This window comes from Spinacia oleracea, chromosome 4, assembly GCF_020520425.1.
Source record: "Spinacia oleracea cultivar Varoflay chromosome 4, BTI_SOV_V1, whole genome shotgun sequence".
Classification (NCBI taxonomy): Eukaryota; Viridiplantae; Streptophyta; class Magnoliopsida; order Caryophyllales; family Amaranthaceae; genus Spinacia; species Spinacia oleracea.
Genome location: NC_079490.1, coordinates 139,979,289 through 140,002,184, shown reverse-complemented (window position 1 = coordinate 140,002,184; position 22,896 = coordinate 139,979,289). Strand labels below are relative to the sequence as shown.

At 34.4% G+C, this 22,896-nt stretch overlaps 3 protein-coding genes across 3 annotated transcripts; 2 read left to right on the top strand and 1 right to left on the bottom strand.

The window, feature by feature from the left end:
• Positions 1 to 6,536: 6,536 nt before the first annotated feature.
• On the bottom strand, positions 6,537 to 9,408 carry LOC130459398 (protein FAR1-RELATED SEQUENCE 5). The gene is made up of 2 exons (XM_056826751.1): positions 6,798 to 9,408; positions 6,537 to 6,706 (listed from the first exon to the last, which is right to left on the bottom strand). The coding sequence occupies exon 1, from the start codon at positions 8,381 to 8,383 to the stop codon at positions 6,818 to 6,820; it is 1,566 nt and encodes a 521-aa protein (XP_056682729.1). The 5' UTR covers positions 8,384 to 9,408; the 3' UTR covers positions 6,537 to 6,706; positions 6,798 to 6,817.
• A 3,016-nt stretch (positions 9,409 to 12,424) lies between these two features.
• LOC110780302 (uncharacterized) lies at positions 12,425 to 14,905 on the top strand. Its single transcript, XM_056842321.1, has 4 exons — positions 12,425 to 12,445; positions 12,561 to 12,817; positions 13,223 to 14,744; positions 14,897 to 14,905. Exons 1-4 carry the CDS (start codon positions 12,425 to 12,427, stop codon positions 14,903 to 14,905), a joined length of 1,809 nt encoding a protein of 602 aa, XP_056698299.1.
• A 70-nt stretch (positions 14,906 to 14,975) lies between these two features.
• LOC130459399 (uncharacterized) lies at positions 14,976 to 15,467 on the top strand. Its single transcript, XM_056826752.1, has one exon. The coding sequence runs from the start codon at positions 14,976 to 14,978 to the stop codon at positions 15,465 to 15,467; it is 492 nt and encodes a 163-aa protein (XP_056682730.1).
• The last annotated feature ends 7,429 nt before the right edge of the window (positions 15,468 to 22,896 follow it).

Here is a 22,896-nt window from a genome sequence, read left to right as displayed (position 1 = left end):
AATATAATTTCAGAATAAATGGTAAATGCAAAGCAAAATCCGAGTACGCATATACAGTAACTAAGCGGAAAACTCACTTGGTTTCTTCCCCTTCCTCTTCCAGAAGGTGTCCTGCCTCCCCTTGATCCTCTAACTGATGCTGTCCTCCCTCCCCTTGATGATGTCCTGCCCCCCCTTGAACCTGCTCCACCTCGGCACATCCTACCGCCTCGTCCAAGTTGGGTTGGTTGAGAAGTTGCATTGTGGTGAGCTGTGGATGATTGTGCCACTTCTGAGTGAGAGATAGGAGGTTGTCCATCCTTCCTTGGTCTACCTCTAGGCCTCTTTGGTGGTGGTTCACTTGGGGCAGAAGCAGTGTCTTTGTTGGGGCATCGTCTTTTGTTGTGGCCCTTAACATGACATATACTACATGTCATTTCCATGCCTGTTCTTTGCAAGGTTCCCGACTTCTTTGGATCCTCCATTGGATCCTTTCTCCTGTTCACTCTAGGCCTTCCTGGACCAATTTTGATGGGAGGAGGATCTAAAGCACACTCTACCCTCGGCCAATACCTTTCACCATCGATAGGTGGTATTGAACCTGTAAATAACAAAACATAAGTGTCAACTAGAAAACACGATTACGTTCCCAAGTGTCGTCTAACAAACACGATTACTTGCCTAAGTGTCAACTATCAAAACAGATTACGTGCCCAAGTTTCGTATAGCAAACACGATTACTTGCCTAACTATGAGTATGATTACAATATTACATGACTGGAAAAAAACAGAAAAAAGTGTTACCTGCATATGCCTTCAAGTATGTTTCCCTTTTGTAGCAATCTTCTACAAAATCTTCAGCTTCTTTGTTGAGGAAGTATATGCACGCAACGGCATGGCAACAAGGATAACCAAGCATGTTCCACTTTCTACAACTGCATGTCTTTGCTTCCAAGTCAACTACCAACTGATCCAAATAGTAGTTGACATTGAATAGAGTGTCAGTTGATGGAATGACTTCACAGTTGGCAGCTTTGGTCTTCTCCTGATCAAGCTTCACCTGAATTCTTTGGCACACTGTAGAACTTGATTTCTGCATCGCTTGCCTCTTGACAACCAACCTCTGCATCAAGGAAATCCTAATGTCCTCCAACATGTATATCAAATGCTTAGTCCTAGCATTAATGATATATCCGTTAAATGTTTCTGCCATGTTGCTTGTGATTGCATCAGTCTTCATAGAGGTGTCCAAGTAAGCTCTACAGAATAGATGAGGGTTGTAAGACTTGAATGCATTGACGGCTTCCTCATTAATGGCATTCATCTCCTCTACTGCATCATTGTAGTCAGCCATATTGTATGCCTTTGCTATTTTCCAAAATAGCAGCTTCATTTGATCCCCTTTGAATGATTTCTGCCAGTGAGCAAAAATATGCCTCGCACAATGTCGGTGTTCAGCCTTGGGGAGAACAGAAGCCACAACATTGATTATAGCCTGTCATGCATCACACACACACACAAACCACACATAAATATTACATATTAAGGGATTGTTGAACAACAGTAGTTACGTTTAGTCAAAACAGAACATAAAAACATCTAGCAAACACGATTACTTACCACATGTTCATCTGAAATCACAGCAATGCCTTCACCATCATCTAGGTCAAGACACTTTTGAAGCTTCATCATGAACCACTCCCAGGAATTGTTATTCTCACCCTCAGCTACTGCCCAGGCAATAGGATACATCTGATCATTCCCGTCTCGACCAACTGCAACCAACAACTGACCACCTAGGAAAGTTTTCAAAAAACAAGCATCGATACAGATTACCTTTCTGCATCCCACTTTCCACCCCTTTTGCAGCCCTTCAAAACAAGTGAATAACCTCTGGAAAACAGGTGGAACACTATTTTTGGTTGGATCTGTGACCAATTCAATATCCGTTCCCGGGCTTGTCGACTTTAAAGCTTCAATGTAACCACCAACCTTCTTGTAATGCTCATGCATTGAACCATGTAGCATCTGATGGGCAGCATACTTGATTTTATAAGCAAGATTCCTACTAATCAATACCTTAAAAGCCCTCCTTACTGACTCCCTTATTTCTTTGGCTGGCCAGTGCGGTCTCGCCTTGAACACTTCAAGGAATTGTTGAGCTACCCATTTTGCCTTCAATTGCCTATTCTTCTTCATATTCCTATGACAACTATGCTCACCTATAACTCTTCTAACCACAAGAATTGCTCTTCTAGAATCCCAAGATGCATACACATAAAACGGACACCTTGTCACACACTTTACACCTAGACTCTGCTGCCTGTTTTTGTCACTCACAACAAAGTAGATGTTTCTACCCTGTAACACACCATACATAGCCACTGCATCCTTGAAGGCTTTTCTGTTTGGAAATCTTTGCCCAACAGACCACTTAAATGTGTTGAAGTCTGTATCTGCACCAACTAAAATACCTCTCTTTTTCTTCCTATCCCTAAAACTTAACTCCTCATCACCTGAATCGGGAGGAGTGTGTATATCATCATCACTCTCTTCATACTCACTGATACAACCATCACCATCTTGAACTACTTCTTGTATATCCTTATGGGCATTTACAGTGCCTTTTTCTTCAATATCTCTCTGTACTGGCAGAGCTAAATCAATTAACCTCTGATTACACTCCTTCACTTTTTCTCTAGCACTCCTGTACTCATCATCACTGCAGTCTGATTGATAACCAGCTTCTTCAAGTTGTTCTTCAGGCTCTTCTTCATCTAGATCTGGGTTAGAATCCCCTGCATCCTCACTACACTCATCACTGAACTCATCACCATCACTATCACAGTCACCCCCCTTATCATGTGCTAATGCCTTACCCTTGTCAGTATAAGGCTTATAGACAGTATCTGTATCATCATCACCATCACTGTTGTAGTAGTATTCATTCAAGCTCACAGGGCTATTAGGTCTAGGGTCTTCCCATTCATAGTCATCCAGGAAGTTCTCTTCAGATTCAATAAGAGATGGGATTGGTTGTTTTTTTGAAAGCTTAATCCTAGTATGTTTCTGGGTTATTTTTGGATCAGGAATGGAAGGGGAATGAAGTGGCTGGATGGGTTGTTCTTGCCCTATATTTTTGTTTTTCTCACTGGCAGATTTATGGTTGAGCTTAGGGTTTTGAGTTTCTGTGGGACCAGTAAAAGAGAGGGAAGCATCTTTGTGGGTGGATAATGTTTTGGCTTTTTCTGCGGTTTTCTTTTGGGATGATGAAACACTTGAAACACACTTCCTGGGACTACATCTAACAGAATCTAGTTGAGGTGGATGTGGGGCCCTTTTTTGTTGTAACTTGTGTATTTTTGTATGCATATCTGGAAGTTCAAACCCATGATTCACATAAACCTCAATGCACCTAAACTTTAGTGCTAACTCAGTCAATTCCAACACTTGAGCATCATCATAAACCTTCCTTAACCCATTAGCCATAGGTTACCCAGGGATCAAATAACACAACCCCTCAATTGTGGAATAATTCCCACAGTTCTTTGCTAAATCGAGTAATTCCCACCAACACAAAACATCAGAATCAATTTGACAAGTCTTCCCCTTTCCACCCTCATACACTAACTGCCCATTATTCACGGTCTTAAAGATCCCACCATGCCAAATTTTCAATGTCACATCACCCATCCTAGTCAAGTTAAACATGAGTTACCTAATTAATCCACTATGTAAACACAATACAAGAGCCCATCGAATCAATCACCAAAAACACAGCAGCATTCAAACACGATAAATTTAAACACGCTAAATTCAAACACGATAAATTCAAACATGAGCAATTCAAACATAAATCAAACATAAACCAATTCACCCAATATGAGGCAGAGACAATCCACAAATTCGCAAATTGATGAATTAACCAAAGTTCGTAAATTTATGTCGTAATTTAGCCAACAATTTAGCCAACAATTAAAAGATTAACCCAAGTACTACATAATGATGTAATTTAGCCTACAATTGGTTGTTCAAATTATTAAGTGGAAATTAGGGCAAATTTCATAATCAGTGTTAAGAGACAATTTTTGACTACTACGAACTAAATTGGGGTGCAATTAGATGTAAAAAAACTAAATTAATCCAAAACAACCACAAATAATCAAATTTAGGGTTTTTACTTACCTTAATTGTGGTAATTTAATGCGATTTTCAGAGCCACTGTTCAATTTTTTCTTCAAATGGAGGAGGATGTCATCGGGTACAGTCGTGCGTCACTTTTTTTGTACAATTGTAGGTTGAAGATGATGAAAGCAATTATGGCGGGGGGGGGGGAGAAAAGGACAGTAATGAAGAGTTGCAGAGCTGTATTGAATATGGTGGGTGAGAGAGTAATGAAGAAGACGTTTTAGGGAGGGAAACGAAATAACCAAAGGTCAACGAATTTTTTTGACCTTTTAAGGCGGTTCCCGGTTTTTTGGATCAACAAATGTCAAAGGGGTATAAAGCTTAGATTAATCAAAAATAATCGAAAGGTTGGATTAATTTTGGCTAATGGCTTAAAGGTTGGATTATTAAAAGTAATTTTTCCTAACTAATATTTATGTGGCAGTTAATGGTGGTGTATTTTTTAATATAGTTAGTGCGAAAAGGTCTTTTTAAAAAGTAGAAATACAATTGGGTCCTTTAGGTGAGAAAAATTATATAAAATTAACAAATTTATGCCATTATCAGGACAAATAAATTAAAACGACTTTATAAAGAAAATGGGATAAGTAATTCGAGAAGGGGAGAGTATTAAGGGGTTCTTTCCTCATCTCAATACGATGACCAACATTCATAAATCAAGGCAAGAGATAAATACTTCGTACTACGTAGGTTATAACTTATAAGTTTTGACTTATGAAATCAAGTTGCATAGGTTCAAATGGCTTTTCCAATTTGGGCCTACTTTAAGGCCTTCCTTTTAAACCATCTTATTTCAACAATAGAAAATTTGGTCCACTTGGAATTAATACGCGATCCAAATTCAAGAACTTAAATGCCAAATTTAAAATAGCCAAATCAATCGGGGTATGTCTATTATTCTACGTGTACGTATTAGAGCGGGCAAAATCTGACTCAACCCACCAACCCGACCTGAATGCAACCTAATAATAAAGGGTTTGGTGAAGATTTTCAACCCGTTTAATTAAATCTCAAATTCTGTCAGAAAATATCTTAATTTTCCATTCAAATCATTGACCTACAAGAGCTTAATTAAATTAATGTTAACAAAGGCCCTGTTCTTTTGGACTTTATTGCAGTTCCATTCAGTTCAGTTCAGTTCAGTTCAGTTCCGTTTTGTTAGTTCAGTTCAGTTCAGTTCAGTTTCATTCAGTTCAGTTCAAAAGAACGAATTCATCTTTCTTTGTAATTATTTTTATTAGTTGCAAAGTCTGGTACGTAGAACTAAATATTTTTATTAGTATAGATGTTGAAAGTCTGGTACGTAGAACCACCAAATTAAGATGTGAAACGTAAATAATAGTACAGTGGGTATTTAGAGTGTGAATACCCACTATACTAATAAAAGTCTTTGTAATTCAGTTCAGTTCAAACGCCGGAAGTTGCATATTAGTTGCACAATTTCTTTTTATTGTATGTTTTCACATTCTTTTTGGTGTGTTCACACTCTAAATACCCACTGTACTATTATTTACGTTTCACATTTACCTTTGTTACCTAAACTTTTTCCTCCCTTTTTGTTTGTTATCATATGGGTACTTTTGTTTACATTTTTTTCTTAATCTTTATTCTCAACCCAAATGGTACAAGTAAAAAACGGTGGAAATATGTATGTACACGCTCATCTTCAACCCTTGTTATGTCTTTTTCATATTCTATAGCATTAAAATAAGGGTACGGATTTTGCCAAGGCAAAATTTGATATGTCCAAGGCAATTACGCTACCCGTTGCCCGTAATCTTCTACTGCCATATATCCAATTTATAAACTGAATCAAATCTCCCATTATCTTTTGTTGCCAAAATTATAAAACCAAAAATATGCCAAAAATACCACTTATTGCGTTTTCTATATTTATTACATATTGCACATCCCTTTAATTTGGTAATTACTGGAGTAGATTTCTTTCACCATCACGGGTATTTAGACCTTTGTCATCCTTTGCCTAATCATCAATTTACACAAGTCCCATATTATGAAAAGCATTGGAGGATTCTATCATTAAATTTTGCAGAGGTGCATTACATTAAGGAGTACTTATTTTCATTAATTATTTTTGCAAACCGGTAGATTACTTGTTTCATTAATTACATTAGAGATACCAATCATATAACTAAGTGGAATAAGCATTGTCAGTAACTAAAATCATACGAAGTATAACCAAGTATTGCATGTTTCAATGATAAGCATTGCAATATTGAATTTAATATCATTTGAAGACGATCTTAAGGTAACTAGAAGCATACACCTAAGAAATATACTATAAGTCCAATATGGAGTTTCAACATAATTAATAAAAAAAATGTCAAAAAACATAAGAAAGGCTTTCATTCATAATTATAAGAAATAAAATATAACAATGTCTATCAGTACTACTCGTAAGGTATAGAAGCAAAAAGAAAAAAAACGTCGTATAGCCGTAGTAATTCGTTCATGACTTTGCAAGAAGCATGGTGGGCTTTCCAATGTAATACAACATTATATCGTACCCAAATGAGACCTGCATAAAATAGTTACTCACGTATTAATTTTTTTTTCTAAAAGTATAAATTAAAAAATAACCAACTAAAATAGATTAAAAACCAACTTACATGAAAGAACATCAATCAAACTAAACTGGAGGTTCATTAAGATCAATTAAATCTATTGCACTTTCATCATTGACTAAAAAAACCTCATGTGAATCATGTGTAGTTCCTTGACCCTTAGAACGCTTCAACGATGCTTCTACTATTTCAAATTGTGATGGATCTCTTCTAGTTGAACTTAATGGTTCCTTTCTCTTGATTGTACTTGGTCGACGTCCTTTGTGAGGTTGAACATTTGGCTCTGACAAAATAGGCTCCACTTCATTCAACATAAAAGATATCTTTTGTTTGATCTCTTCTTGCTTAAAAGAAGGCATATGTTGATATTTATTCCGTAGCTTGTCAGTAAGATCTTCAATTTCTTTGACACTATCAATTGTATTTGTGCTAGAAGTCTCCAATGACCTTATGTCAATCCTCCATTGTGCACCCACTAAGTCCAAATTTAAAGAATTTTCTTTCCATCCATGCATCATATGAGCAGAGGGCAACTTCATAGTAGATCGAAAATGCATCGTGCATATATCCTTCACCTTGCCAAATTTCGCCATTTCATATTGATCGTAAATCTTGTTCATTGCAAGAGTCGATACACGACCAACAATATTTTTAAAGAAAGGGATGCGATACTTGTGAGGTACTCGAATTCTTTCTGTTTCAAGCAATGTCTTTATCTCTTGATATTCATTATCAATGGCAAGAGAAATCGTGTCTCTTACTTGTCGAAAGTCTCCTGTTGACACTAGTAGGTAACCCTTTAATTTTGCATGTGCACCTTCTGCTCTTGAACTGGCACGGTTGCCAAAATGTGCATATTTTTCTGTCCAAGCACTCACAAATCGCTCCTTATATGGTATCCATGAACTTCTTATGTAATCAATAACATCTTTCTTTTCCATGTATAAAACTCTAAAAGAATCCCAAGCTTTATCATATGCTTCTTCTGTCTTAGCATATACAATAGTATTCCATGCTGACACAAAATCATCCCAATTTTCTTTATTAAAGTAGCCCTTACACTTGGATAACACATTCTTTTGTATATGCCACACACATAAAATGTGTTTTGCCCTAGGAAACACAACTCGTATAGCATTCATTAATGCTAATTCCCTATCTGTAACAATAACCAAGTCATCAGATGAGTGACCCTTCATGTTAGAAAACATTTGTAAAGCCCATATATAATCTTGTTCCCTCTCTTTTTCTAGGAAGGCAAAACAAGAATAAAAAGATTTATTGAAACTCGATACACCAATTATATCAAGCAAAGGCATCTTGTATTTATTAGTCTTATAAGTGCAATCCATAACAAACACAGTTGGAAATGACTTAGTTAGACTAATTGACTTTGGGTGAGAAAAAAATACGTGTGTCAAATGTCCTCCATCATCATGTTTGTAGTTGTAAGTAAATCCCCCATGACCAAGTTCATCAAATAAGGCTTTTATCATTGAACGACCATCTAACTTATCTGTTCGGATTTTAGACTTCATATTACATATGGTCCTTGATACCGCTTTAAGGGAAGGATTCTTTTGTCTAAGAGAAGACAAAATTTGTCGAGGTTGAATTCCCGACATACTCATTTTTTCAACATCTAAACTTTCTTCTTTTGTTAACCTACGAGAAGTAGGATGTCCACACAAGTCAACACAAGGTTCATGGTTATGAGAACTATTTTATAGTTGAAGAGACCAAACCCCATCTTCCTTTTTTCTTACCTCGTATACGAAACGGGCAGTCTATCAGACAAGTGCTTGTTTCTCTATCTTGACTTGTAATCAATGTTTTACGCCTGTCTCGATAAACTCCGCCTCTATCACAACCAAGGGTCACATATCGATCTTTGCGGGAATCCTTTATGGAGACTACATATCCTCTTGACTCATTAAATTTCTTAACCTCGTCAAGGAGTTCTTCACGAGTTTGAAATTTTCTACTAAATAATTCTTGATCATCATCTTCGGTCATATTAACTTTGATTGTTGATGGCAAACCTGACAACGTATTAGACTATTAATGATAAATTATGTACAAATAATTAAAGGGATATGTTTTAATTGAGCTTGAAATGATTATGCGTTATACCTTTAAAAAATCACGCATGAAAAATTAAGAAGTAGCTCTAATGTAATTAATGAAAAGAAGTAATGCAATGTACCTCTACAAATTTAAACGTAGCTCTAATGTAATTAATGAAAACAAGTAATCTATCGGTTTGCAAAAATAATTAATGAAAATAAGTACTCCTTAATGTAATGCACCTCTGCAAAATTTAATGATAGAATCCTCCAATGCTTTTCATAATATGGGACTTGTGTAAATTGATGATTAGGCAAAGGATGACAAAGGTCTAAATATAGAAATCTACTCCAGTAATTACCAAATTAAAGGGATGTGCAATATGTAATAAATATAGAAAACGAAATAATTATGTGGTATTTTTGGTATATTTTTGGTTTCATAATTTTGGCAACAAAAGATAATGGGAGATTTGATTCAGTTTATAAATTGAATATATGGCAGTAGAAGATTACGGGCAGCGGGTAGCGTAATTGCCTTGGACATATCAAATTTTGCCTTGGCAAAATCCGTACCCTAAAATAATGAAACATGTATTACTTATTTATAAAATTTGAATATTACACGGTGTAATATTCTAAATTAGCAATAATTTGTAAAATCTAATTGTTCCAAATTAAATTATTATACGGTAAAATTTGAACATGGACCATAAATTAGACTATCAAAAGGTCTTGCGCGCACAAGGTGTATAACTTTTATACAGTTTTTTGTAACTTTAACTTATTTTTCTGTAACTTTTATATTATAAAAATAAAAAGTTGATAGATAAACATTTTAAAGGGTTAAATGATTAATTTATACATTATTAGTGATTTTGAAGAAATAATTTTAATTCAAATGAAAAAATTTATCATTAAAAAATAGATAACTTTTACATATATAAATGTAACTGTTAAGCATTTTGAGTCAACTTTTACTTTGGTGTACAATATTTATTGTACACCCATTGTAAATAAGAATTTGTGTTAGACTATTACTCCATAGTTTTTTTTTTCCGTGAAAACAAAAACTATAAAAATGTAATAGTCTCTTTCAAATCATCTATTTAGTTAAGTCCTTGTTTTTCACTTAATTATACAAAATAAAAATATACGGCTCGAGATAGGTAAGTCTCTTTTATTACACTTCATTTTTATTTGGTAAAACATTTAAGGTATTTATACCATGGAATAAAAATGAGATATCTTGATCAGTAATGGTGCAATAATGGTATTTACTTACTATTAAATGACAACGACGAGATCTAAAATAACCTCACATAACGACATTATATATTGGGTACATAAAGATCAAATTGATCTTTATAACTAAACAGCGTACCTGTTTAATTCTAAGTATGACAAAAAAATATTTTGATTCCACTTTGTATATCTTACTATCTAGTCCACGTGTAACTACTTGTCACTAAATATGTTAATTTTTGTAGAAGTAATATTTGGGTTGTTATAGAAACTCTTGATTTAGTTTGCCATAAATAAATGTAGAAATTTAGAAAAAAGTTAAAAAAAAATTATTATACAAGGAAACTTGTCATCACCATAATGAGTTTCACTTAATTATACAAAATAAAAATGTACGGCTTGAGATAGGTAAGTCTCTTTTATTACAGTTCATTTTTATTTGGTATAACATTTAAGGTATTTATACCATGAAATAAAAATGAGATATCTTGACCAGTAATGGTGCAATAATGGTATTTACTTACTATTAAATGACAACGGCGAGATCTAAAATAACCTTACATAACGACATTATAAATTGGGTATCAAAAGCTTGAACTATAATATAGTTTAATACTTCGTATTAGTAATTAGTTAAGTAATATGTACTCCTTAGTATACAATTATTCATCAATGCAATTCTCTGGCCCTCTTCTTACCATGCATTGATCCCAAATATATAGAACTTTTAAACCCAAATAATATCAGTTAATTCTAAGTATGGCAAAAAGATATTTTGATCAATTTTATCATATACTTCGTACATAAAGATCAAATTGATCTTTATAACTAAATCGCTTACATGATCAATTGACATTTATAACTAAATTAAGTACAAGTTTAATTTTAAGTATGACAAAAAAATCTTTTGATTCCACTTTCTATATTTTACTATGTAGTCCACGTGTAACTACTTGTCACTAAATACGTTAATTTTTGTAGAAGTAATATTTGGGTTGTTATAGAAACTCTTGATTTAGTTTTCTATAAATAAATGTAGAAATTTAGGAAAAAAATTTAAAAAATAATTATACAGGGACACTTGTCATCACCAGAATGAGTGCCCTGTGTTTTAGTAGAGTATATAGATAGATAAGGGCAATTGATATCATCTATGATTTAAATTGACATTAAAATTAGTTCCATTTACTTTTCGGAGTTTTTTCATCTACGTTTTAAAATGTGATGCAACTTGAGATTTTGTTTACGAGATTTACTTTTAAATTAGTTTCATTTACTTTTCTTAGTTATTTATCTACTTTTGAAAATGTGATGCAATTTGAGGTTTTCTTGCACTAAGTGATTTATCTAACTCAAAAGTAAACAAAATATGGCTAGGTTCTGTTTGGTAGGTACCGTAGATCACGTGAAGCAAATTGATCAGGTTTACTTTAGGCTATTGGTTTCTATTTCAGTCAGGCTGCTTGCTGTTTGTTGACCTTAGTTGACTAGGGATGGTGCACAGTCAGTGCAAAGACTAGAGTCTTTCCTGTTAGTCGTGCTTCTTATTTCATGGTTAGCAATACTACCGGCATCAGCATGTCCGAATGACAGCTCTGATTGCAAAGACTAGTAAAGACTTGGGAACTGACCATCTCACAGGTTAGGCTCAACGACTAGCTGCCTAGGCTCGTTTCATGCCTAATGCCTGGGCACACTCATTACACACAACACCTGAAAATTCAGCATACAAAACTATACAAGTAGAGTAGAGCATACCACAGCTTTTCTTGTTCAGGTACCTTCCCTAGTTTACTTAGCACAAACTGTTTCAGCTTCAGTTGATCAGCATCTTTAAAGTGTTGTTTTCTATTTCACATTTAAACATTTAAGATTCACAGTTTCTTACTCAGATTTATCCAAAGAAATTTAGAATAAAATGTATTTTTGGCTTCAAAAGTTCAATCAAGTAGGACATTTAACTAATTAGCTTAGCTTGTTGTTGAATGCTGATCATGATTTGTATTTTGTGTACCTTGAATTGATGTACACCAAGTCAAAAACCAATAAACAGCAGTGTCATCACAGGGAACGATACCATATCTAACACCATTCCCAACAAACTGCTGAAATTTTGACTCAAAACCATGGCCATTCTTGTAGTATGCACAACCCCTTATAGTCGATCTTCCTGTCAATGACGGTTTCTTGAATCAGAGCCACTTTGACACACCACTGAAGTCACTCCATCACCTAAGAAGCACGGGGACGGCTGTACACTGCCGTTTCCCGTACCGGGGACGGGTACGGGTCGGGTACGGGACGGGTACGCCATGGATACGTCCCCAAAACGAATCCTGGATCTGGGTACGTGGGCTGAATATGGGTACGGGTGGGTACGGGGTGGGTACGCGGGTGGGTACGTATTTGGACAAAACCTACGTACCCAGCAGCCCTTAATACCCAAATTCGAAATTTAGGGTTTATTTCAACTTTCTCTCACCTGTTACTCTGTTAGAGTCGAGTCTTCGACTCTTCTTCTTCACTTCTTGCGACTCGCCGCCGTTGTTCTTCCTCTCCACCAGTCCAGGCGGTGCGCCGGCCACTGCTGGTGCGAAGCCGGAAGCTCGAAGCCTCGAACTCCAAGTCTTCTACTCTTCTTCTTGCGATTTCGGCTAGCCTTGTGAACACGACGACGACGAGGGAGGAAGCGCGATCCATCGCCGCCGCCGTGACCGCCGTCTCTCTCGACTCTCGCCGCCGCCAGGTGACTAGGTGTCTAGGTGAGTCCCTTCTCTTTTTCTTTTTTTTTTTCTTTTTTTTATTTCTCTGTTTATTTTGCGTGACTTTTTGAGTTTGTGTTTGAAACTTGGAATGGGAATTGAGATTTGAGAATACTGATTTATCATTTATGTTTTTGTTCTTTTTTTAGTTTGTTTATTTAGTTTGTTTATTTTTATTCTTCAATTCATTTTTTTATGGACTTTTTTTTTGTAATTATTATTTTCGTTTTTAAAATAATTAAATGTCATTTGATTTTGTGATAAATTGATGTTAATTAGTTGAATGAATTAATTAGGTAACTTAATGTTTAAAATCTTAATTAATTAGTTGAGTGTTGAATTGTTGAATGGTGGAATAGTTGTGTTGAATGAATTTGTTTATTTTTCATTTGATTAGGACCAATATGGATTCATCTCAATCTCAACAACAAAGTACTAATATTGGTAGTAGCACGGGTAGTGGGTCAATTGGTGGGGAATCATTGTCTAGTGAGGGTTCTCCTCCATTGTGGAGGTTTGTAACAAGAATTGAAAAACAAGGGGCGGTTGGTGGAACATGGAAATATCGATGTAATTTTTGTAATGAAAACCGAACATCTAGTTATTCAAGAGTTAGGGCCCATTTGCTTCAAATTAAGGGTCAAGGCATTACATGTTGTAAGAAAGTGTCTCGTGCTGATAAACTTGAAATGCAAAAACTTGATGATGAATTTGAGAATAAGAAACTTGATTCGGGCCCTAGAGAAGTTCCTTTGCCTAGTGAATCTCTTTCTCATTTGGACTCCGATGCTATGTTCAAGAAAAGGAAGTCTGAAAAATCACCAATTACTAGATGTTTTGGTATTGAAACTAGGGATCAATTGGATCAAGAGATTGCAAGGATGTTTTACACAGGAGGGTTGCCATTTAATCTTGCTAGGAATCCACACTATATGAGGTCCTATACTTTTGCTGCCACTCATAATATAGCAGGTTACAAACCTCCTGGTTACAATAAGCTTAGAACTACATTACTTGTGCAAGAAAAAGCTAATGTAGAGAACCTAATGATTCCACTAAAGTCAACTTGGAGAGAAAAAGGGGTGACAATTGTGACTGATGGATGGAGTGATCCAACAAGAAAACCTCTCATTAATTTCATGGCTACTTCTGGTAATGGTCCAATATTTCTTAAAGCTGTGAATTGTTTTGGTGAAATAAAAGATAAATATTTCATTGCTAATCTCATGAAAGAAGTTATTCAAGAAGTGGGTCATCAAAATGTAGTGCAAGTCATAACTGATAATGCAGCAAATTGCAAAGGGGCTGGGGAGCTAATTGAGAGTGAGTTTCCTCACATTTATTGGACACCATGTGTTGTTCATACCCTTAATCTTGCTTTGAAGAATATTTGTGCGGCAAGGAATGTGAGTAACAATTCTGAAACTTATGAAGAATGTAGTTGGATCACTGATATCCATGGGGATGCAATGGTAATTAAAAATTTCATCATGAACCACAATATGAGATTGGCTATCTTCCAAAAGTTTTCTCCTCTTAAGTTGCTTTCCGTGGCCGATACTCGCTTTGCCTCCATTATTGTGATGCTTAAGAGATTTAAGCTTATTAAACGAGGTCTTCAAGCCATGGTTATAAGTGATGAGTGGACTTCTTATAGAGAAGAAGACATGGGGAAGGCAAACTTTGTGAAAGACAAGATTGTGAATGATGATTGGTGGGACAAACTAGCTTACATTGTTGATTTCACAAAGCCTATCTATGACATGATTAGGCTTTGTGACACCGATAAACCATGCCTTCACTTAGTGTATGAGATGTGGGATTCTATGATTGAACAAGTGAAGCTTGAGATTTACAAGAAAGAAGGTCGTCCCACTTCGGAGTTTAGTCCCTTTTATCATGTGGTTTATGAAATCTTGGTAGCTCGTTGGGCAAAAAGCAACACTCCTCTCCATTGTCTAGCTCACTCCTTGAACCCGAGGTATATATTCTATTATTATTTGACATTTTCTTTATCTTATTATACTTATACACAAATCTATAACTCTTTTTTTTTAAAAAAATATTGAAGGTTCTATAGTGATGAATGGCTACTTGGTGATCAATCTAGAATTGCTCCTCATAGAGATGGTGAAGTATCTCGAGAGAGAATGAAGTGCTTTCGTAGATTATTTGCACTTAATGATGATGTTGGTAAAGTGATGGAAGAATATGCTCAATTCTCTATGAAGAGTGGACCTTTTGAGGATTTAACTTGTATCTCAAGGATGCATTCTATGGATCCTAAGAGTTGGTGGGCAAACTTTGGAGCTCAAACTCCTCTCCTCCAATCTTTGGCATTTAAAGTGCTTGGGCAACCTACGTCATCATCTTGTAGTGAACGAAATTGGAGTACATATGCCTTCATTCACTCACTTAGGAGGAACAAGCTAAATCCAAGTCGTGCCCAAGATTTGGTTTTCATTCACAACAATCTTCGCCTTTTATCAAGGAATTCCGAAGAATATGCGGAGCTTTATACAAAGATGTGGGATGTTGGTGGAGATGCATTTGATTCCTTGGAGGATGTTGGGTTTCTAGAGTTTGCGGAACTCTCACTAGATGAGCCGGATTTAGAAAATGTGTTGCTCGTTGAAGATTGATGTGCTTTGTCTAAGTTTTATCTACTATAAGACATTAAATTTAGTTATTGTGTTTTTGTTATTTTGAACTTTGAACTATTTATTGTGTTTTTGGAATTTTGAACTATTTATGTATGGATGTTTAATTTAGCTAAATTCTTGATTTTTTTTTTTTTTGCCGAATCCATGCCGTACCCGTTTTTTGTATTTTTGATTTTGCCGTTTTCCGTCCCCGTACCCGTCCCCGTATCCGTCCCCGTACCCGTATCGGTGCAACCTAGTCCATCACAACCCAACAATACCTGCTTTCAGTACAATTACATCAGAAGCCTGTAAAATGACATAATAAATTAACACTGTCGTGGTTGCTGCTAGCTGAGCCGGAGCCTAGGGTCTGCTAGTGTTTAAAATTTTATTGATTTTCTTAAACCTATTAGCTCAAATGGTAGAGCATTATGCAGATGCATAGGGGATGTAGGTTCGATTCCTACATAGGTTGTCTAAAGAGTAAATTAAAAAAAAAAAATATTACAAGAAACTAAAAGTAAATCAAAGTACCTCAAAAGTAAATCATAATAACTAAAAAGTAAATGTATCTTTGAAATACAACACAATTATTATACATTAAACTAAGAAAAGAGTTTTGAAGTTTAAAGTGGCAAATGATCGAGAAAATATTCATGAACTTTCATATCTCGATCCACAATATGAGATAACTATAAGAAATAAATATATGGTTGTCAGGAGAGTAGTGTTTTTCAACTTAAAAGTAAATAAAACAATCCAAAAAGTAAATAAAAGTAGAAAGATATTTATAGGTTGGTTATTTACCAGTGTAAAATAGTTGTATCGTTTTATTTGAGATAGAATCAGTCTAATTGTGTATATATGTGATTCAAATTTTATATGAACTACATTTTCTAATAGTATAATGTAAGTTTGATAAAAACAAAGTAAATGAAAAATTTCAAAACTAATTAAAAAAATATCAAAAGTAAATAGAATATTTTCAAAAGTACTTGTACGACATAAAAACTCCGAGTATTGGAGTATACGGAGGTCAAAGAAAAATGAACCTACCTGGAATTCGAACCCATATCTTTTGTGTATTTGCACAATGCTCTACTATTGAGCTAGTAGGTTAGTGTTTTTAATAGGATAAAAGTAAAGCAAAAACCACAAAAAGTAAATCAAAACAATCAAAAGTAAAAAGCATCGATTACTTGTGCACATTTTCCCACTAACCTTAATGATGCGGTTAGTCAAGTTGCCTCTAGCAAACCCCAAACACGTGGAGGTACAACTAAGCACTCCCTCATGCCCACATGGCACACACATTGACAACATGTACTCATGTAGCAATCGACTAAGGATGATTAATGATGTTAAGTAACAAGTAAAATAACAAACATCATTCCCCATGTACTGCAGTCTGCAGTCTGCAGCGCGCCTAATATTAGCCCAGAAGGATGAGGAATGTTGTATCCACAAAAGGATACACGTGGACTGCAAAATAAGTAAATAACAACAGGCAAACCAATAACATATCACAAACCAGCATACAAAAAATTAAAATCCTACCCAAGGAAATCGGCTAATTATTTTACAAAAGTTTGCGGCAAGCTTGCTGACTGCTTTAGATAACTACAGAAAATTGAGGGGAATTCCATCAAAAAGGCTTTGTGACGTTCAAGTTCTAACACAGTGATTACTCCAGTAGAAATACGAACAACTTACCTGTGGAACCTTGTTATGTTTTCCAAAAGTTGCGGCGTAACAGTAAGGTAGGGGGTAGATGAGAATGATAACCATATTCATTAGGAGGGGTTGACGCAACAAAGGTCAAACTTCACCCCGTTTTGTCTGTAGCAGAAGAAGTAAGACACTGTTCGATAGAAAGAATCACCAGCAATAACAGATAGGGGTTTTCACTCAAACCATGGCCCATGAAAAAAACATCACATACATATTGCAGCACTGCATTAACAACACTTGACAATATCTCAAAGAAAGGGAAATTTCAACACTTGACAATAGCACGGAGAAAAAGGTGAAAAACATAAACTAATCATCAGAACAAGTAACCGAAGAAACAAGAACATCACTGCTTAATATAAATACCAAATGCAGAACCGAAAGGAGCAGATTGTAGACCAGCAACAACGAGCAAGATAGACACATTTGTCATGCTATTTTTGCTCTAATATAGTTTTATATGATTTCCCTTTTGTACAATTTAAAAGTAGATAAAAAACTAGTAAAAGTAAAAAAAATTGGTTCAAAAGTAAAGAATCACGAAGCAGTAGAATTAAGTACGAAGTGTAATTCAACGCTAAAACACTTGAGCTTATCAGTCATGTCTAAACTACCCATCCAAGCAAAATTGCCAGCAAATGAATAAGTCGGAGATAACTCAGAAATCATGTTAATTAGAGTACTTCTCAACATTTTCATAATTACATAGTTCTATAAGCTCTTTCAATTAGTATTTAAATCGCTAAAACTAAAAATAAAATAGCAAATATATAAGCCTTAATTTTAGCAATCGAAACAGCAAAATCGAACAACAAAAAAATCCCAATTTGGAAAAACCTAATTTGAACATGTAAAACACAAAAGAATCAATAGAAACCTCAATTAAAAAATCAACAATAATTCGAGCCCTAATTAATAAAACAAAAACTGAAAACAAATCGAAAAAATAAAAACACATGCGTGTGTGAATTGAGAGAGACGAAATCGCAAAGAAGATGAAGGAAATGCAGGACGCGCGACAATGGAAGATGTTGGAGAAGATGAAGATGTGAATCGAAGAAGGATTTGAGGAAGGAAAGAGAAAACGGGAGGAAGAGAGAGAAAGAAAATCTGAAAATTGGGAAGAAAGGGGAGGTCATTCAAAAAGCCGGTGAAGTTACTCAATTGCCCTTATTTTTTTATTTGGTCGGACGAAATATGGGTCGTTGATTGAATTGATCAGAGGGCTAAGATAAGTTTTCAGTTCTCATCTTAAGGGTGGTTCTCACCGGATCCCGATTATATATAGGGGAGGGATCCTGTGAAAATAGGTCCTTATGTGAGTATACTATTATATATGAGAATGAATCTAATCCGTAGGATTTGATTCAATCTAATGGCTAGGATTAAAGGATGAGAAAACCATCCACCTCCCAATTAAAACCACGTTTCTTTCATTAATCCCCACTCACTTTCTCTCTCTAAAACCTCCCTCTTCAATTTCTCTATCTCACAACTCGCGACTCGCCATTTTCTCTCTCGACATTTTCTCTCTCCTCTCGACAAAACCGCCATCAAATCTCCAACAACAGTCGATCAATCTCCTTCTTCGTCGGTGTAAGGTAAATTCGACATCAATTGTTCTATATTTCTTATCTCCTTCTACAATTTTCCCTAATTTTAACCTAATTTGTTCAATTGAAGATGACTAGAGCAGAAAAACAATTCGAATGACAAAGGTAAGCAAAATACACAAATTTTTAACCTAATTCGAACTACTTTCTTTGTTTTTATACATTAATTGAAGTTATGAACAACTAAATTTTGATTTTCAGCCAAAAAAAATACTAAAAAACCAGCAAAATATCTAGAAGAACCATGAGAGTAAGTATTCAATGCTTTAATTTTAGCGAAGTTTTTGTAATTATTTTCGGAATTTTTCGGAATTTATTTTTGTAATTATTTGGTCTGCGAATTTGTGGATGTTTCTAGCGATTTTGCGAATTTTTATGTTCCTTATATTTGATCGTTGTTGCAATTGTGGATATTTCGATATGAATTTTTAGTATTTTTTGATAAGAATTTAATTTCTGATTTTCTGAATTAATTTGAGAATTTTAAGATATTTTTTCGATATTATGATGCTCTAAAACTAGTAGTTATATGCTATGAATTTTTATGTTCACTGTAATTGCATATGTTCTGAACTATATTTGCATATGTTCTAAACTATATTTGCATATGTTCTGAACAATAAGTGCATGTGTTCTGAACTATAATTTTACACATTCATTGAATAGGTTAGTAACAAGTGGCTTCGTAACTTATCTTATTGTGAGCTTTGAGTGTAACTGTTGGTTCAGAGATTTCACTTTTGTTCCTCTCCATTTGTTACATTGAATTTGGAGACACAAAAGGCTCCCTTGGGGCTGTAGTTGTGTAGTTTAGCTTTAGGTTTCTGTAAGTCCTACATTGATTTATAACAGTGCATTGATTGCCTCAGGGACACATATAGAGTAAAATGCAATAAGAGAAGTTCTTTCATGACCTGCATCTAATATTCAGTATACTAGAAGGCGCTTCAAGAGCTCAGTTTAGGAATGTGTCATATAGTTGAATTGAAAATGTAGTTGTTGGCCTGTTTCTCTGTTTTGAAAGTGTTTTTTATAAGCTTTGAAAAAAAAGTTCCAGCTTTGAACAACTAACTCGTTTTTCAGAACAAGAGATATTATGGCCGAGTATTTTTACTACTCTATGTTAGGAAATGCTTGTCATAATATGTTGATTTTAGAGGTTGCCATGGGACAGGAATAAGCCCGGTTAGGGCGGTTTCCCGTTAACCTCTAAGCCGAGGTAGTTCAAGTCTGGAAATTAATGGACAAACTCATAATCAGTTGGTTCATGGCATAGGTTGGTTCTGGACTCGGTAGATATTAAAGTTTTAGAGTCTAGTCCTAATCTTGCTTATGTACTAAAGTATGATTACATATGTTCTAATTATTATTGTAATATGTTCTAATTACAATAGCATATGTTCTAATTATTATTGAATATGTTCTAGTTATTATTGCAAATGTTCTTATCATTATTGCATATGTTTTAAAGGTTTATACGAAGTATATGGTATGGACTTTCATCTATATATGTTTCTTTGCATAGTTAGCTGCCCACACTTGTCGGGATTTATAGATTTTCAAAGTATGCTTCTAAGCCTAATAAGGGAAATTGGAAAAGGATTATGCTACATTATGATGTTGTTGGACATTGATTATAACTAGCTGATAAGTTGGCTATTCTCTACTTTTTAGTGTATTAGGATAAGTATTTTTTATAAGAATTTAATTTCTGAATTTTTGAATTAATTTGAGAATTGAGAATTTTACTCTTTTTTTCTTCTTCTAATTTTCGATATTTTATGATGTTCTAAGAGTAATAGTTATATGTTCTGAAGTCTTAAACAGAGGAAATGAGAATAAATGCACAAAACAACGAAGAAAATTGTCCTTCCATCACTTATAAAGGACATCATGCGCAATATTTGGTAAAATTTTATACTCTCAATACTTTAGAACATGAAGGTTAAGAATGTAGAACATGAAAGCTTACTGTTTAGAACAAAATTGTTTAATGATTAGAACATAAGTAATATTGGTAGATATAGATGTTATTTGACTACACTTACCATTATTAGAGTAGGGGAGGTTTGAGCTGGAGTGACTGGACTACACTTAATATTATATTGCATAATGACTTTAGAACATGAAGGTTAAATTAAGAAAATGAAAGTTCACGGTTTAGAACAAATATATTTAGTGGCTCATAGTGTCAATCTTTTGGATATTGGCAATGGTCAATACTAGTTGTGGCTCATGTTTGGGTAGAGTGGAAGGATAACTTTTTTTAGTCCATTGCCTTTCTTAAAGAAGTGTACACTGCTTTGTAGAACATATAGCTTAACTGCTTAGAACATGTAGCTTAACTAATTAGATCATATAGGAATAATGTATAGAACATATAGCTTCACTTGTTAGAACATATAATTTCAATTGTTAGAACATATATAGCTTCTCTTTTTATAACATTAAGTTTCACCTTATAGAACATTATTTTTTACTACGTATCACTAGTTTATAAAGTGATAAAACACTATTGTCGGAGTCCATTTGTTGTCCAATTATCGAAAAAACACTCTTAGCTGACATCCTTTCAAATATTGGGCAATATTTCATCATCTCAATTCTTTAGAATATGAAGGCTCACTTTTAAAAACATTAAGTTTCACCTTTTAGAACATAATTTTATATTGTTCTCTACATGTAGAGAAGCTATTATTTATGGATATTTTATGTTCTAAAATTCATAACAATATGTTCTAAAACTAGAAAATTTTGTTCCAATGTTCTCTTCTTGTATCTAATATATTCCTGAATGTGCTTTGGGTCTGATTTTTAGCTTGTTTCTATCACAATTCAGGTCATGTTAGCTATGCTGTGTTTTCATGTGCAAAATCATGGGCTAATATAGTTGCATAGATTGGTGTTGTTCTTAAGTGGTTGTATAGCTGCTGGTGCATGCTATTTATTTTAATGTTTTGGGTCAGTCTGGGGTGGTATGATTCCTTTTATTGACTATATATTGGGCAACTGTTCTTCTATGTTTGTCTACTGCTAGCAGTTTTGTGTGTGTGGTGTTGTTGCAAGTAACGGTCGTCAATGCTTGATATTTTGGGACAATGCCTATTAGCTCAACTGGTAGAGCTTTGTGCGATTGCACAATGATGTAGGTTCGAATCCTACATAGGCAACTCTTTGTATTCCATTTATGATATTAATTATTTCTTCTATTTGATGATTCTTTACTTTTGAATCACTTATATTTAGTTTTGGATTTGTTCTACTTACTTTAGAACATATGTATAAATTTTTAGAACATTAGCCTTGGTTTTTAGAACATAATATCTAACACTTGAACTGAAGGCAGTTGTTTGTAGAGAAACTAGCCAGGGGGCAGGGAAGCATGAATGAGATGGCCAAGATGTATGACCAACATAATTCTTCATTGGTGGAGTATGATAAGAAAGCACAGGTCTTGCATAATTGAGTTTATTGTCATCTAAACTATAGTTTTTTCTTTCTATGATATCAAATTTCAGAAGTGTATTAAATTTTTCTTTTTATGGTTGTTTGTTTATAACAAAGGTAAGTAATTCTTAGTCCATGTTCTAAAAAGTTGAACTTTTGTTCTAAATATTGTCACGTATGTTCTAAACTTTAAAATATAATGTTTAGATGTAAATATAGAATGATTTCACTTTTTAATTTCTAAATTTAGCTAAGTTATGATGTTTCTACCACATAGGGGTAATTTGTTCTTATACCTAATTTGAGCTTAACGAGTCCAACATGTAGTTAATCGAGCTTTGCTTAATTATTTGACGAATATATTTTTCGTAGGTTTATTATTGACATAACTAATGAGTTCTGACCGTGAATATTCTCACTTTAAAAATATTTTAAAGTCTTTCGCCCATGTTCTGAGAAATTGAACTTTTGTTCTAAATAGTGTGACATATGTTCTAAACGTTAAACATAACCTTTAGATATAAATAAAGAGTATTTTCACTTTTTATCTCTAAAGTCAACTTGTTTACGATGTTTCTACCACGAGTAAATTAATTTGAGCTTATTCAGCTAATCGAGCTTAAAAAGTCAAACAT